The sequence below is a fragment of the Primulina tabacum genome, chromosome 5, assembly GCF_025594145.1.
Source record: "Primulina tabacum isolate GXHZ01 chromosome 5, ASM2559414v2, whole genome shotgun sequence".
NCBI classification, from domain to species: Eukaryota; Viridiplantae; Streptophyta; class Magnoliopsida; order Lamiales; family Gesneriaceae; genus Primulina; species Primulina tabacum.
Window position 1 is genome coordinate 5237667 of NC_134554.1, and position 16785 is coordinate 5254451.

General features: G+C 35.7%; 4 protein-coding genes across 5 annotated transcripts; 2 read left to right on the top strand and 2 right to left on the bottom strand.

The window, feature by feature from the left end:
* Window positions 1–1818: 1818 nt before the first annotated feature.
* Window positions 1819–4699, top strand: LOC142545814 (uncharacterized). Its single transcript, XM_075653201.1, has 7 exons — window positions 1819–2072; window positions 2151–2228; window positions 2429–2535; window positions 3193–3270; window positions 3847–3948; window positions 4040–4121; window positions 4238–4699. The coding sequence occupies exons 1-7, from the start codon at window positions 1946–1948 to the stop codon at window positions 4354–4356; spliced, it is 693 nt and encodes a 230-aa protein (XP_075509316.1). The 5' UTR covers window positions 1819–1945; the 3' UTR covers window positions 4357–4699.
* A 1469-nt stretch (window positions 4700–6168) lies between these two features.
* LOC142544636 (uncharacterized) lies at window positions 6169–7591 on the bottom strand. Its single transcript, XM_075651669.1, has 2 exons — window positions 6637–7591; window positions 6169–6507 (listed from the first exon to the last, which is right to left on the bottom strand). The coding sequence occupies exons 1-2, from the start codon at window positions 7042–7044 to the stop codon at window positions 6418–6420; spliced, it is 498 nt and encodes a 165-aa protein (XP_075507784.1). The 5' UTR covers window positions 7045–7591; the 3' UTR covers window positions 6169–6417.
* A 1782-nt stretch (window positions 7592–9373) lies between these two features.
* Window positions 9374–12835, top strand: LOC142545815 (receptor-like protein kinase FERONIA). The gene is made up of 2 exons (XM_075653202.1): window positions 9374–9528; window positions 10034–12835. Exon 2 carries the CDS (start codon window positions 10056–10058, stop codon window positions 12657–12659), a length of 2604 nt encoding a protein of 867 aa, XP_075509317.1. The 5' UTR covers window positions 9374–9528; window positions 10034–10055; the 3' UTR covers window positions 12660–12835.
* A 563-nt stretch (window positions 12836–13398) lies between these two features.
* On the bottom strand, window positions 13399–16046 carry LOC142545817 (thioredoxin H9-like). 2 transcript variants are annotated; one of them, XM_075653203.1, is made up of 5 exons: window positions 15751–16046; window positions 15375–15475; window positions 14616–14738; window positions 13891–14013; window positions 13399–13746 (listed from the first exon to the last, which is right to left on the bottom strand). In XM_075653203.1, the coding sequence occupies exons 2-5, from the start codon at window positions 15393–15395 to the stop codon at window positions 13594–13596; spliced, it is 420 nt and encodes a 139-aa protein (XP_075509318.1). In that variant the 5' UTR covers window positions 15396–15475; window positions 15751–16046; the 3' UTR covers window positions 13399–13593. The 2 variants fall into 2 exon arrangements, with proteins under 2 accessions (XP_075509318.1, XP_075509319.1); XM_075653204.1 differs by lacking the exons at window positions 14616–14738; window positions 15375–15475; window positions 15751–16046 and adding an exon at window positions 14332–14606.
* Between the last annotated feature and the right edge of the window lie 739 nt (window positions 16047–16785).

Consider the following 16785-nt stretch of genomic DNA (forward strand, 5'->3'; position numbering starts at 1 on the left):
GGCACTATTGGGCGACAGAATCGATAGATGGAATACTAAAAGGCCAAAATTGTAAATCTTCAACTGCAGTATAAATTTTTTTTCCTAATTTTAATATCGACTGATTCAACTTCAAAAACTTCTATTAAAAAATGATTGTTATAAAAAATGTCTAATTTACATACATTTGGCAACGGGAAACATTAAGGGCTTGATTGATTTTTATTTTTTTTTGTGATGTAAAATGTTTGAGTTGTATTTTTCAGTTTCATAGGAATATCTACGATGTTATTATTTTATGTACATTTCTAAGTAAATTATGCGCAAAAACTTGTATGAAACCGTCTCACGGGTCGTATTTTGTGAGACATATATCTTATTTGGGTCATCCATGAAAAAATATTACTTCTTATGCTACAGGTATTACTTTTTATTGTGAATATCGGTAGGATTGACCCGTCTTACGTATAAAGATTCGTGAAACTGTCAAGAGACGTCATCTAAATTATGTTTATAGCTCTAGTTTTTTCCTTTTTATTGGTTCAAAAAGATTTAGCTTTCCCTTTAATTAAAAAAAAAAAAGATTTAGCTTTCCTCCCGGGAAATATATGTGCACCTCTCGATGAAAATAATAATAAAACCTAAATAATTATGTATTTTTTTATGCAAGGGGTGACAAGGTTATTTCATTTATATGGATATTACAAATTACAATCCAAGCTTACATAATCAACACACACAATATTACTTATCATCTACTTTTTTATAATTTAAATCCAATTAAATTATATTTCTCTATTTTTATCACTACGTTATTTTATCTTTTATTTCAAATGGTGGCTTAAAATAAATAAAAAATTTGTTTTCCTTGGTCTCTATCTCTGTACTTATTAAAAATATGTGTAGTAAGACAAAACATGATATCATGGTGATTTTATTTTTATATACTCTAAAAAAATTTAGTGATATTCAATGTTAATTTTTGTACAAATATTAATAAAAGCTTTGCAAAATAAATCTACAAGATTGTGTAAAAATAATTAGAAATATGTACCAAGGTAGGTCTCTCGTGAAACATTTTCATATATATTTATTTGTGACGAGTCAACTTTGCCCATATTTATAAAATAAATCAATATTTTTGGCATAAAAATATTGATTTTTATGGTAATCCAAATAGAATATTTGTATCAAAAAATTGGTACGTGAGACCGTCTCACAGGATTTGTTGTGTTCTAAAAAAATAGTTTGAATTTATCAACTTCACAAAAGTTTTTTATTTAAAAAAATCAACAAATTTCTGCAATGGATACACTTATAATTTCAAATTGCAATACAATTTTTCATTAGTTTTTATAATTACTGTACGAAACCTCATAAATTTCTACAATATTAAAAATAATTTTTTATATAAATTTTAAATTGCAATTTGATTTTTCCTTATTTTTTACAATTATTGTATAATCTTTATTTCAATATAATATTTCAAAATATAGTATAACTCCTTATGAATTTTTATAGTTTTCGAAATTGAAGAAAAACGTGTAGTAATAATAGTAACTAGTTATTTTGCATATGTGATGCGTGTGTGTATTGTCTTTTTTATCATTATCGATGTACTAAAGTGAAATTAGACAAACTATGAAAAGACTACATTGATATTTGAATTTTTAAAATAAAAAAATAAAAATAAAAGTGTGTGTTGAATTTTTTTAAAAAAATAAAAATATAATATTAAAATCATATATGAATAAAAGTAGAAAAAAAATTAATATTATTTTGAAGTGATTAATACCATGTCTTCAATTTTAATAAAATCGATTAGACAATAACAGATGAAAAGGATGTAAGAGAGAGAGAGAGAGAGTGAGTTTTAACTTTGAAGCCACGGCCTTATCTAACTCAGGTAGGGCAGCCGGCCGGCGGTTTCGTCTGCTCATCCCCTCAGTCATTCACAGCCACGTCCATGGCGGGAATCCCGAATTTCAAGCCCTACTCTTTTCGCCCACTATCTTTATCTCTCTGCTCCAACTCCCGCCCGTTATACCTTCTCACTCAACTCAGAATCCCCTCTAGCCGACGTACATTTCCCAGTAAGCTAAAACGGAAGCTTTTCAACTTTTCTCTTACACATTAACGGCCATGATCTCATCTTTTCATTTTTGTTGCAGAGATATATGCATTGTCGAGTAATGACATAAAAGTAGGCCTCAACATTGAAGTGGACGGAGCTCCTTGGCGGGTTCTTGGTAATTTTTACTCTTTTGTGTTATCCTTGGTTTGCATTTTTGTTTATTACTCAATGTGTGGAATAAACCCATTGCCTCACTTTTATTTATTTGACAATTCTTAATGACTTATATTCTGGTTATATATAATTTTTATTTGGTTAGTTTCCGATTCATAATTTTGTCAGTCATCTTGAATTTGATATACGGGCATTCTGTAGAGTTTCTCCATGTCAAACCGGGCAAAGGCGCAGCCTACGTAAGGACCACATTGCGCAACTATGTGACAGGAAACCAAGTCGAAAGAACTTTCAGAGCTGGAAGTAAGGTAACTACCTTATAGCTGTTTGTTTTGTACTCTCATTCTTTCTTGTTAGTTTACTCTATCAAAGTATATATATCATGTGGTGAACGCTTTTGAGATTGAATGCAAGTACATATTCACAATGGAGTTTTATAGGTAGAGGAGGTCTAAGGTTGGTATTTGTTGGAGCCTAATTTCCAGCAACTCAAAAACAAGTGACTAAACGAAATTACTCACAGAATTTACCGAAAGTGGATTGGTTCAACAATGAATACCATTTACAAAAGAAGGAAAAGATTAATTCCCTAGGCCCTAGCACACGGTGGTAATATCTGAAACTGTATACTCAACGATCCCTCTTAAGAGTTTTTGGCCATATTTCATATGCATTCTTCCCATGTGGACACCCTCTTCTCCCTCATAACCCTTTCTAGCATATTCTTGATATATTGGATACTTATATCGACTTTCTTGGCCTAACTTATTTGGGACCAGTGATTATGGGATTGAAACATCCATTATATGACCTACATGTTTGAGGCAATTAAACTTGCGCTGATTGGATTCTAATAATATCATTGACATCAAGGCAAAATCTTTTGTTCTGTGGAATCTTGAGTTTGAATTTTCCATATTATCTGCTTTATTGCTAATGTTAAAAATTTCCCCTGATTTATACAGTTAGAAGCGGCAGATATATTGAAAGAAACCAAACAATACACTTACAAAGATGGTGCTCAATATGTCTTCATGGACTTGGTTAGTTGTTTAGTACTTTCAATTTTGTCAAATGGCGCGTTTCAAAATTTTCTTATCCAGCTTTTCAGCATCCAAATTAGAGACAAAAGTCCTCTTTTGGAACAAGTAAACCTAACTATGACAAGGAAGATGCTTATCTTCGGGTCAACATGTAGTTATGAGTTTGTGTCCAAAATGATTGGTAAAATAGTTTCTCTTGTTAAGCTTCAATGGAAACATGCCCACCTTCTGTTGGATTTAATATGTTAATCTTAAGAAATTTATCAATTGATTTTCGTTTTTAGTTCAATCCTTTTATTCATTTCTCAATTCGTCTATTTTGGACACTTGTTTGTCAATCGATCTTAACTCCAAAGTAGATAAACAAAGGGAGAAAGCTCTGTAACAGTATAACTTATATCATTTGCTTAAAATTTGATATAATTTCCATCTTTTGGACACAAATCACATCATCTAGTTTTACTAGAATCCACTGGACGTATAATCACGTGGTGATGACTGGACAATGCTAGTCTTCATTGAACATGGGCTGTGGTACTAATTGGGTAGTGTGATTGATGCATGAAATTCATCCAGACAACATATGAGGAATTCCGTCTGGATGAGGCAGATGTTGGGGATAAATCGAAGTGGCTTAAGGAAGGCATGGACTGCAATTTGCTTTTCTGGAATAACAAGGTACCTTTTTACTGTCATCTGTTTTGCTTGTGTTATCTGAGATGCAAAAAGCTACAAAACACAAATAATGAATTATCATTGCTTGTTGAAGGTTATTGATTTTGAGCTCCCAATCACAGTGAAGTTAACTGTGGTTGAAGTTGATCCTGGACTCAGAGGTGATACAGCCCAAGGTACTTTTATATTGGATGCATGCTTTCTTGGTTTTTAAAAGTAATTTTGTTTTGTTTTAGGGTTCTTTACTGTAAATGCTTCATATGTATTTGTTGTTTACATGGGGTGATTGCAGGAGGATCTAAACCCGCGACCCTTGATACCGGTGCTGTGGTGAGCGTCCCATTGTTCATAGACAAAGGCGAGGAAATTTTGGTAGATACCAGAACTGGGCAGTACATGAGTCGTGCATAGAGATATCATTTGTGTATAAGTAGAGAAATCAAAGAATTATGAGAGAAACCGGTCGAGGGAAATTAAGATATAGATTTTGCTGTTTTGTTCATGCTACCATATGGGTAATGTTTTTAGCCACTCAACAAGTGACATGTTGATAAATCACGGTGAGTACTCAGCCATGACCACGATATATGGAAGAATGGAAATGATTCATCCTTCATCACACGTTTGTGTTGAGTGATATTACTCCGGTAGCATCTACCAAGCCAGATTTTGCTTCCGAAGATATAATTTTACACCCATTAATTTCTTGTCATTATTATCATTAATCGTTATGGTAACGTGCATTTACTGTCAATTTGACTCTTTTCTTTCAGCATTACTCGCTATGCAAATATTGGATGTACGTTTATTATGCAGTTGGTTGAAGCGACCAAACTAATTATATCCCCTATCCGTTTGTATTTGTATAATAATAGATGTATATCAAAAAAGAAAATTAAATAATAAATAATCACCAAATACTCTTTTTGTGGGAGTGGAATATGAAAGGTCATGCATGAAGAAAAAGGAGGCGAAGACTGAAATGGGGAAAAGTACCCGTTATTGTAATAGATTACAACAAAATGACTTACCACAAAATCTGATCTTCCCTACACACAGACGAGCTCCGTTCGTCTTACAATCAACGGATCAGACCCTCAATGATCTGCTGTATGTTTTCCAGAAGGTGGAATCCTTCGTATTCGGGGGAGCATTTTTGCTTGGGCTAGACTTCTTCCCAAGAATTGGTCCCAAAATCTTCTTCATCACCTTCCGAAAACCTGACTCTCGGCCTCTTAGCTTCGACACCAGGCAACGCTGAACAGCCGGTTCAGAAAGGCTACGCTCCAGAATGGCTTGGTTCAGCTGCATCTCGAAGGAACGGCGCTCATATTGATCCACCAACGTGCTGTATTCATCACCAAACCTCCTCAAAGTTTCCATCCTCGGAGTCCTAGTTCTTCACATCCACCGGATTATGAGAATATTTGTGTGTTATGCATATAAGATTTGTGTGAGAGGCAGCAGGTGTGCGTGCGTGATTTATATATCTTGGGAAAGATGATGCGCCTTTAAAATTATGTAAATTGTCATTAATTTCATTAATTTTTGATTTTCAAAATTCGCATTTAACTCCTTTCTACCTTTTGTACCTTCATTTAATTACAAAAACTCCTCCCATACTTCTTTGCGATGATTCACGTTAAACCAAATAAAAGCTGTTTTTTTTTTAACAACTTTAATTAGGGGAAATTGTAACAAATCATAACGACAAAGAAAACTTATAAAACACAGTGCAACAAATTTTTTTTTTTGATTTACTTGGCATAAATATTAGGTAATTTCAATCACAGTAACAAAATAATGATTAATTTGAAAAGAATTATGCTTTACTTGAAAAGAGAGAGAGAACCGAGAAAACTGGCAAAATGAAGCTGTGCGTATTTTCAAGCACTTTATGCTTTCTTGTCTGATGAGAATTCTCTTAGTTTGTTACTCCACTATTACCAGTCTTATTCGACACAAAAGTTTTGCGACATCATGCGCAGAAGCATAGTCCCACTGATTCTAAAACTGAAACTAAGTACACACACACATATATATATTGAACGCTTGGAATTGTTCCAGTTTTCATGCAGAATGGATTGATACTATATAATTGTTTAAATAATATTTTATCAACTCTGAGTGAAATTTTTTTGCTTTTACAAGACTAATTTCCTGGTGTGCTGTATTGTTTACAGATATATCTCGTAATAATATTTGTAATATGTTCAAGAACCAGAATTCTAATAGCCGCAGCTTATATTTTTATATATAGAGAGAGAGAGAGACGCAAGGCAGCCATTACAAACTTGTGTTATAGCAGAAAAAAATTGTGGAGGAGAGGGCTACAAAAAAACTTATTTCGCAACGCCACTGTGCGATGGGCTTTCATCTTTCTCCTCCTCCCTTCTCTTCTCCAGGACATGAACCAAATTAATGCAACTTAATCACCTTTGCATAGTAAACTTGAATCAGAATAACTACAAATTAAGAGGGTCTTTCACTCGCCTTTACTTGACTTTCCTTTGACACCTTCTCTTGTTCCTTCTCTCTCAATGATTTAACCGGAGATATTATCTATAAACATTACCAAAGAATCACCAAAATTTCAATTCGTGACACCCGATAAAGCATTCAGCTTTTTAAAATTCAAGCTGCAGCTAGCTCATATAGTAAAACAGCACTGAAGGGAGAAAAAAATCTGACCATGAAAGATAATCTGATCTCTTTCAAACGGTACAACCGATCGACCTCCATCTCCAGCTGCTTTTGGTCTTCCCATCTATTAAGAATCTCCTTCATGTGGGAATCCAGTATAACCCCCCTCTGCCTCAGGACTTCATCAGTATTTTTCCTGTCAATCCTCAATCTCTCAAGCTTTTTGCGAATGGCGCTGAGCTCCTGGACAAGCGAGGAATCAAAGGACTGGATCATGGGATGGATGTTCTCCTTGTTGGAGATGTCAACGCATTGCGTAGACTTTGGCTTCGCATCGGTTTTAATATCATGAATAGCTGCTTTAGGGAATGGGTCGATCTTGGGCTGCAGAGCTTTGCGGTTGCTGCTTTTCGGGTGGTGGCTGGAATTCGGAGACTGAACTGCGGCTTCTGGCATGTCGATGATGATGGATGACGGGATGTTTTATGTGCGTGTCTCTGTTTGTGTGTTCGTGAAATGAGATATTGGAAGCTTTTTCATTTGAAGACTTTCTTGGGAGTGGAGTGGAGTGGAGTGGAGTGGATTTGAATTTGAAAAGAGCGTGGCGGACTAACGGCTACTATTAATGATGCGACTAAAGACTGAGCTTCCTAATTTAAAACATCAGCACTCCAATTGGTTAAATTAATTAATAGTCATTAGATATTTAGATTCACTCTTAGTGAGACCTAAGCAAGGATTAACACATAATATAAATCGATCTTATTTATCATAGCTGTGGCTTAATATATATAAGAATTATTTTAATAGAAAAATTGTTAAATACTTAAAAATATCTGTTTTTAAAAATATATATTTAATATTTAGAACATGCTCTGATTTCCTTACCCGTTATTAGTAACCCAAGCAAAAAAAGCACATTGGCATGGATTCAGCCATGATGATTGTCGTGCGTAGATCCAATAATAAAGTGGTGTAGGCCAATTGTGCGTATACAAGGTAAAAAAAGCATTCAAGTAGGAATTGTTAAAAACTAACGGTATACTAGTGGACTGATGCACGCGTTACGTGCTTGTATAATATTTTTTATATTTATTTGGTTTATATTTAAATGAAACTTTGTGTGAGATACAACTGATATACTCTGTATTCAAATGGTGAGAAATGGCTTGTGTGGGAATTTGAGGTACTTGATTCATAGTGATATTATATGAATTCGACATGTGCTTACATTCTATTTTGTACATGTTGAATCGATCCAGGGTGATCTAGACCTCGCTGATTACATGAAAGATCCAGGCTTTCCATTGAATTTAGAGTCCGTGGTGTTTGGTCGAAAGCTGCAAGGGTTAGAGTCCCATGAACGCAATGCATTGATCATCAAACAAGTAATGCGGGAGATCATTAGTTCCCTTAAGATAATCCACGACACGGGGATGGTTAATCGAGATGTAAAGCCATCCAACTTCGTTGCCACAAAAAAGGGACGAATAAAACTCACAGACTTTGGTGCAGCAACAGACCTGCAAATCGGGAAAAACACTGCTAGACCCTCGTTATTGTCCTCCCGATCTGTACGTAATGCCTGAGGAAACTCCAAAACCACCTCCGGAGCCCATTTCGGCGCAGGTGTCCCCAATCTTGTGGAAAACTCAACAGTCCTGACCTATTTATAACCTTAGAACAATGTGTATTCTTTATTACCACCTCATTCAATTCACGATAACAATGATAATATTAGTTTGGCTTGATAGAATTAATAAAAAAATGTTGAATTTTATGTATTGATCTACGTCATGTCAATTCAGTCACTGAGTTAAAATTACAATATTATTTATATTTATTAATTATTGAAAAAAAGACAAAATCAATAATTATCAATCCGAGCAAACAGATCATAATAATACACCGCTAGGAATGACGTTGTAAATATATGGGCTGGCGTCAGTTTGTGTGGCTCTGGGTTGTGACCAACCCACCCAGAAGCAGGCCCAGATAACCCTCGGATTTTGGGGCCCACAGAAGTCCGCGTTCGTAAAAAACGGCGCAAATTTTATCCCCTTACATAATTGACGCGTTCTTCAATTAAAATAATAATAATTAGCATTACCAATCATCAATCAACATCCATATAATATAATAATATATAATATATATTTAACGTAGAATAAGTTTCATGTGACAGAGATCTATTCCGATCAACTTGGTTCATCAGTAAAAAAATAATTTTTTTAATAAAAATAATATTTTTTTTATATGTTATATCATATTAGAAATCTGTCTCGTAAAATTGATTTATGACATAATTTGGTAAAAGTTTTTGTGTTCAAATGTTTACGGCATATTTGTAATTTTTAACAGGAACAAAAAATAAATAAACGTTATAAAAAAACGGCATTAGTAATCCAATCAACTGTCGATACATAACAGATTATTAATTTTAACTTACCCTCTGACTTCTATCGCCACATCTCAGAACATGTAACCTTTAATTTTTAAATTTTTTTTTTTTTGTTATTCAAAAAATTAAGAATGGGCATGACGTAATAAATGCAGTATGGGATTGAAAATATTAAAAATTTACTATCATCTAAATGCCATTTAGTTCTTACTTAAGTTTCGGGCACAAGTTGGGTGCATGATTCATTGGGTAGTTGAAAAATGAAATCACAGGCAACCTTCCTGCCAGTCATGCAAGACTTTTTCCTAATAGCGTACACACATTAACTAATTAACCACTTTATAAAATAAAGAATATAATAAATGAAATGAGCCTCCACTAAGCCCGTCGTTCGTTTGCTGTCTAACAATAATAGACAGGACTTCCTTACCACATTTCTCTCTGTTTTTTCTTTTTCTTTTTCTTTTTTACTATCCAACTGCAATACGAGCAAAGCTTTTCTTTCAGTTGCTGCTGCTGCTGCTGCTGTTTCGATTCAGGTACATGTTGTTCTCTCTCTGTCTCTGTTACTCTTCGTGTTTTTGGTGGTTAGATTTGTGTTTTCTCTTTGCATATATTCATGTTTTATTGTTTTGTGACGGATCTACGAAGTTCTTCTGCTCGATTGCTGCGTCATTCTGAAGTATTGCAGATCTCTGCTCTGTATTTAGGGATTTGGTCTTCGGTGAGGAATGTTATGGTTGTGACTTCAATTTTTGATTTAGATTTGTCAGGCTTTGATTCGTAGTACATAGGATAGCGCTGCGTTTTGAGATTGAGGACGGTATGTATGATGTATCAAAGCTTTAGTTAAAAATACCCCGTTCCTTGTTTTTTTTTGAAAAATCAAACTTCTAATTTACCAGTGAAGTTGTGGTACTGATTGAAGGACAATATTTGAGTGCAAAGAAGATCGATCATATGTATATCAAATTTTTTTTAGTCAATTTTCTAAATTTACCTCATTCTAATAGCTGATTATATGTTCGTTTGGTGGATTTCCAGGGGCTATCTACGTTAGTCCTCGATGAGGAACCGCAATAATCCTTGGCTTTTACTGGCCCTTAGTTTTCTGCTTCTGGCGTTTGTAACATCAGCCGTCGATTATGCACCAACGGAGAAGATTTTCATGAGCTGTGGAGGTCCTGCTGATTCTACAGACTCTGATGGGCGAAAATGGACATCAGATATTGGCTCTAAGTTCATGTTAACGAGCAGCAACTCTTTAACCGCCACCGCGGACACCCAAAAACCTTCCGTCCCCCAAGTACCTTACATGACAGCCCGGATATTTCAATCTGATTTCACCTATAGTTTCCCTGTGGCACCGGGTCGTAAGTTTCTTCGTTTGTATTTCTATCCCGCGTCCTATGGTGGATTAAATGCTTTCAATGGTGTATTCTCGGTGACTTGTGGGCCCTATACTCTTATGAAGAACTTTAGTGCTGCTCAAACCACCGAGGCCTTGAATTATGATTATATGATGAAGGAGTTCTCTGTTAACGCCGCATCTGAGGTATTCAATGTAACATTCATACCATCCCATGATATTTCTAACTCATATGCATTCGTCAATGGGATCGAGATTGTTTCACATCCTGATATATATAGTACAGATGGAACGGAAACTGTTGTTGGTCAATCCACTGGATTCACTATTGACAACACTACGGCTCTAGAGAATTTATATCGGCTAAATGTGGGTGGAAACGACATTTCACCCTCCAAAGATACTGGTCTCTACAGGTCTTGGCGTGATGATTCAAGTTACATATTTAGTGCGGCCAATGGAGTTACGGAAGTCCCTGATCCAAATGTGACGGTTAGCTATCCTCCAGGATCGCCAACCTACATTGCCCCACTTGATGTATACTCTACTTTGAGATCAATGGGTCCAAATGCTTCTGTAAACCAGAACTATAATCTAACTTGGCTTTTCTTTGTTGATTCCGGCTTCTCTTATCTGGTTAGACTCCACTTCTGCGAGATAACGGACACTGTTTACAAAGTAAACCAAAGAGTCTTCAGTATCTTCTTGAATAATCAGACTGCAGAAAATGAGGCAGATGTTATTGCCTGGGCAGGTAGCAACGGTGTCCCTGTTCACAAGGATTATATGGTTGTCGTTCCCACGGGACCACCAATGCAGGATCTCTGGCTCGATTTGCACCCTTTTATTTCATCAAAGCCCCAGTTCTATGATGCTATCTTGAATGGTCTTGAAATATTCAAAATAAATGATACCAGCGGAAATCTAGCTGGTTCGAATCCAACTCCCCTCACACAACCAGAAGTTGATACCGGTGAATCATCTGGATCTGTTCAATCTAAAAGTCACAAAGCAGTTATCGGAGGTGTTGCTGGAGGAATTGCTGCACTTCTTCTTGTTGGTTTGATTGTATGTATAGTTTCCCGCCAACGCCAAAAGCACAGAAAGGATCCCGGCACTAGTGATGGCTGGCTTCCACTATCCTTGTATGGAAATTCACATTCGTCCGGATCTGCGAAGACAAACACCACTGGAAGTATTGCCTCCTCACTTCCATCAAACCTTTGTCGACACTTTTCATTTTCTGATATCAAGGCTGCAACAAATGGCTTCGATGAGGCTCTTCTCCTTGGGGTTGGGGGTTTTGGTAAAGTTTATCGTGGAGAGATTGACAGCGGCACAAAAGTCGCAATTAAGCGTGGGAATCCACTCTCTGAACAGGGGGTGCATGAATTCCAAACTGAGATCGAAATGCTCTCTAAACTTCGCCACCGTCACCTTGTGTCTTTGATTGGGTATTGCGAAGAGAACTGTGAAATGATTCTTGTTTATGATTACATGGCTTATGGAACTCTTAGGGAGCATCTTTACAAGACTCAAAAACCGCCATTGCCATGGAAGCAGAGGCTTGAGATTTGTATTGGTGCTGCTCGTGGTTTGCATTATCTGCACACCGGTGCAAAACACACCATCATCCATCGTGATGTCAAGACAACAAACATTCTCTTGGATGAGAAGTGGGTAGCAAAAGTTTCAGATTTCGGGCTGTCCAAAACGGGACCCTCTCTGGATCACACACACGTCAGCACAGTGGTGAAGGGTAGTTTCGGTTATCTGGATCCAGAGTACTTCAGAAGGCAGCAACTGACTGAAAAATCTGATGTATACTCATATGGAGTTGTACTTTTTGAAATCTTATGCGCTAGGCCGGCGTTAAACCCCACACTCCCTAAGGAACAGGTCAGCTTAGCTGAATGGGCACTGCATTGTCATAAGAAGGGGATTCTCGACCAAATTATTGATCCTTATCTTAAGGGTAAGATTGCTCCAGAATGCTTTAAAAAAATTGCTGAGACTGCAGTGAAGTGTGTGTCTGATGTTGGAACTGAGAGACCTTCTATGGGCGATGTGTTGTGGAACCTGGAGTTTGCTCTGCAACTCCAGGAGAGTGCAGAGGAAAGTGAATCATTTGACGTTAAGAATACTACTAACTCCTCCCCAGGTTTTGATGGAAACATTACGGATTCAAAAAGCAGTGGATTGTCAATGAGCATTGGTGGACGCAGCCTTGCCAGCGAAGACTCGGATGGGTTGACGCCAAGTGCAGTCTTTTCTCAGATAATGAATCCCAAAGGTCGCTAATTCCATGGAAAAGGGTTGTGTATGTATCTTAATTTTTTTGTTTGTTTATGTTTTGCCCAAACCTGAACCTCCAAACACATTCTCGGCTTAGATTTGTTGTGTGGTCTGGTGAAAGATCACCTGCTCTTACGCATGTTGTTAAATCATGTGCTGATATTCATTGATTGAATGGTCTCGTACGTGCCCTAAAACTTTTGTTTCAACGATCTTGTGTATTTGGTTCTATGAAATGAATTACGTGGTTACCAACGGATTCAACAGTAACTACTAGTTGGCATGGGGCTTGTCATACTCAAACGGCAACCGATATGGAAGACGGGTGGAATTCGGTTTTCTCTGATTGGAGATTGAATTTTCTCGATCATTTTCAGAAAAACAAGCTGAAAAGGCCACCAAACAAGCTTCAGCCATCGCTTTGACGGAACGCTCGTCATCAAAACATTTCTATTGACAATTAATACTCGTCAACTTCAAATCGTTATGATTTGAATGTTAATAAATTGAAAGTTAAGACCATTTCTAATTTTAAACAGTCAGATTTAAAATCTAACTTCAGCTGAATAATAATTACACAGTCCAAAAGAAGTTACCTTGGTAAATCTAACTGGGTAATAAATACATCGAGGGAAAAAAAAACCAAAAAAATCCTTAGAAGGCACCTTGTTATTTAACGCCCATGAGGAATTTTCTTTTTTAAAAAAATTAGGAGTTCTACATCTTGACACGGTACAAATAGATATGACACGAACAAAATATTGTGAATATAATGGCAAATTTTACAACCAAACTCGGTATAAATTTCAAACCAACCTTTTCAGTAACTTCACCACCATAATGAACAATTTCGAGACAAACACCCACTCAACAATCTCGTCCAAATATATAAGGTAAGATCAACAAAATATGTCTTGTGATCAACATAGAGTCATAAAACCTATGTCTCACATGGGGCTTTTAAATCAAGGATGGCAGTCACCTTCTTCTGCAGTTCTGGCTTATTGGCTCCTACAAGTTTGTCAAGTTGTTGCCCGTCTTTAAGGAAAAAGAAGGTTGGAGTTGCTTTGATATCCCATGATGTGCTAAATTCCTGAAGCAACGAATAATTTTAACAGCTGGAAAAAATTATATATCTGCACATGGTGCCTGATCTTAAATATCTACATTTAAACAGACTTGCAATGCAAAAACACAATGATTTCAATCCAGGTAGCCAAGTAGATACAAAACTTACAGTAAGCTCGTCCACATCAACAGTCAAAAACATTACAGATTGGTGTTTCTCAGACAGCTCAACATAGAAAGGTGCAATAATTCTGCAGGGGCCACACCATGAAGCGCTAAAATTGGCAATTACCTGATACAAAATCACCAACTGTTAGAACAGACAAAGCATGGTCCAGGCATGTAAGTTATAAACAGTAAAAGCCAATAAATAAGTCACTGCTGAAGTTAATTGAGGTATTGAAAATCACATATATACACTAACAGTGCTCCCTGCGCATGTAAGTCCAATTACATGACTAAGAGGTGTTTGATTGCATGAAGCATGATCCAGCTGATTGCTGGGGTTGAACGATATAACAACAACAAAATGCTACCTCAATGGAACAGAAATTTGTTAAAGACAAGACAAACAGTAGAATAAGAAATATATATATGTGATTTTCAATACCTCAATTAAACATCTCTTAGTCATGTAATTGGGCTTGCACACATGTAAAAATTTAAAACCAGTTGCCTGTTGCACTACATAGCATATGCAAATCATAACAGGAGATAAAACAGCTCATTTGAGGTGCCTGTATATGAAAGCCAAAACACATTTCTGATTTACCGTTAAATAAATGAATGGACACGGTGCCGTAGATACCATCACATTCTTGGAACAGCTTAATAATGCAACTTACCATATTCGGACAAAAGATAGAATCAAACAAAAATATAATGAATGCTCACAATCTTTCCATCTGTCTTAGCTTCTGCCATCTTTTGTTCCCAACCTTCCTTTGTTGCGATAAGGTGCACATTTCCACCAGCCAGATCAACATTATGATCAGAATCATCTCCATCATTTGTAGCCTATTAAAATCAAAGAAGAGCGTATCAAGTCATAATGTAAAACAATAGAAAGAATGATACAAACACCAGTAAGTCCATTTAGACAGCTAAAACAGGTGGAATAATTTTAAAATTTCAAGGATTGAACTTATTTTATTTAATAGGAAAATTCACAATTAAAATTTTACATCACAAGGACAAAGATTGATGGTAAATATGATAGAGACCGAACCCATTAGCAAACATATGCGAGTTGAGAGTAGGTAACAAAAGAAAAGCGAGACAAGTCATTTATTTCACAAGATTGAACAAAACTATTACAGTATCTGTTCTCTAGGCATCTGTATCGAACAATAAACAAAAACTAGCATATGAACCCAGAGGTGAATCATTATTTGCAATCCATATAAGATATAACTATTGGACCAAATCAAATGCTTTTTTTAATAAAAAATGTAATGGTTTTCGCTTAGCAAAAGAAAAGGAGAAAAAAAAGTAGTTGAATCATTCAACCACATTTTGGGATCCAAAATGATGAAGAGCTGATGCGCGGATAAACATGCATTTGGGCAATAAGGACGGCTGGTCGGGACATCCAAATATGACAACGCAAGGAAAGAATAGTTCACACGATAACGTAGTGCATTGACACAGTACCTTAGCTAAGCAATGTCCCATTTTGATGGTATAGAGAAGGCCAATTTATTTTTGGTGAATCCAGAAGATTGAACCAACCTCACCAAAACCTCTACCTACCTAAATAGTGAAGAAGAAGTAAAAAAGACAAAGAAGAGAAATCAATTAAACCCATGTTCATATCAGCTAAAAAAGAATTGCACGAATCAAGGAGGCCAGCAATTAGAGACGGGAATTTGAAAACTCGATAATCGAAAATTGAAAGCAAGAGTTTACTCCCAAACACAGTTACTAAAAATTGATTAATTGTCGAGACAAAAGGCGAAAATTCCTAAATCGCATGCAAAGAAAATCGAAAAGTCAAACTCCCCGGCGGGATGAGGAGATGAAGAACCTGGGATCAGCTGCAACGACGGCGCGACGATAAGATTCAGCCCCGCTTTCACAATCACAATCACAATCACGACCAAAATATGGGGTTTTATTTTGATTTTATAAAATTTCTATACATAGCAGGAGGATTAAGTTAATTCTGGAAATGGAGGATGATCGAAAGAAATGCGTGGAGAGGAATGCACGGCCCGATTGAAAAAACGGAATTTTAATAGAAACCGGAATTTGGAATTCGCAGTGCGCGTGGGCCGGTTCCGAACCTGCGGTTTGAAGGGTCGGGCCTAATTGCAGCCGCTTTGGTTGCTTATGGATCGATTCTCATTTCTCAGAAATAAAAACTTCCTGTGTTTCAAATCTATTTGATTTTTAATAGATTTATGGTTGAAAATTTTCAAATTTATAAAATATAATAATAATTTGATGGACATGAAATCTTGTTTTTCATATAAATAATATATTTAAAGATAAATGGTAATTGTAAATTGTTATCGATTGGTTTTATTTTTTTGGACTATTGACACTATGCCTACCCGACTAAATTTATACACCGAAATAGTACAATTTTCTATATTTTTTTGAAAAATCACATTCAAACATATAAAAATAAATAAAATTCAATCAAGTGTTAAAAATTGAATATGCTATATTTCAATTTTTCTAGTCAAACCTCATATTCTTAACTTTTTTCATCTTCATTCTTAAAACCATATGTTGTCTATTTTTCTAAACGTTTTTTTTTTTTGAAAATTTTAGTAGAATGACTCTGATATTTTTAATATTATACTTCATATGCAAAAAATAAAAAAAAATTCGTATGTACAAGTAGCAAACCAAATCTTTAAAGTATAATGATATGTCAGTACGATATATTATTATATCGTTCATACCGGGAAAAAAACATGTTTGCTGTGAAAAAACAGATGATTACAAGACGATTACACGATTTTTAGAAGAAAATGTATTCGAGTAAAGAAAACAAGACCGAAAAATGTACAAGACTTCTATCACACTATATAACACTTATCGAAGAGATAATGAG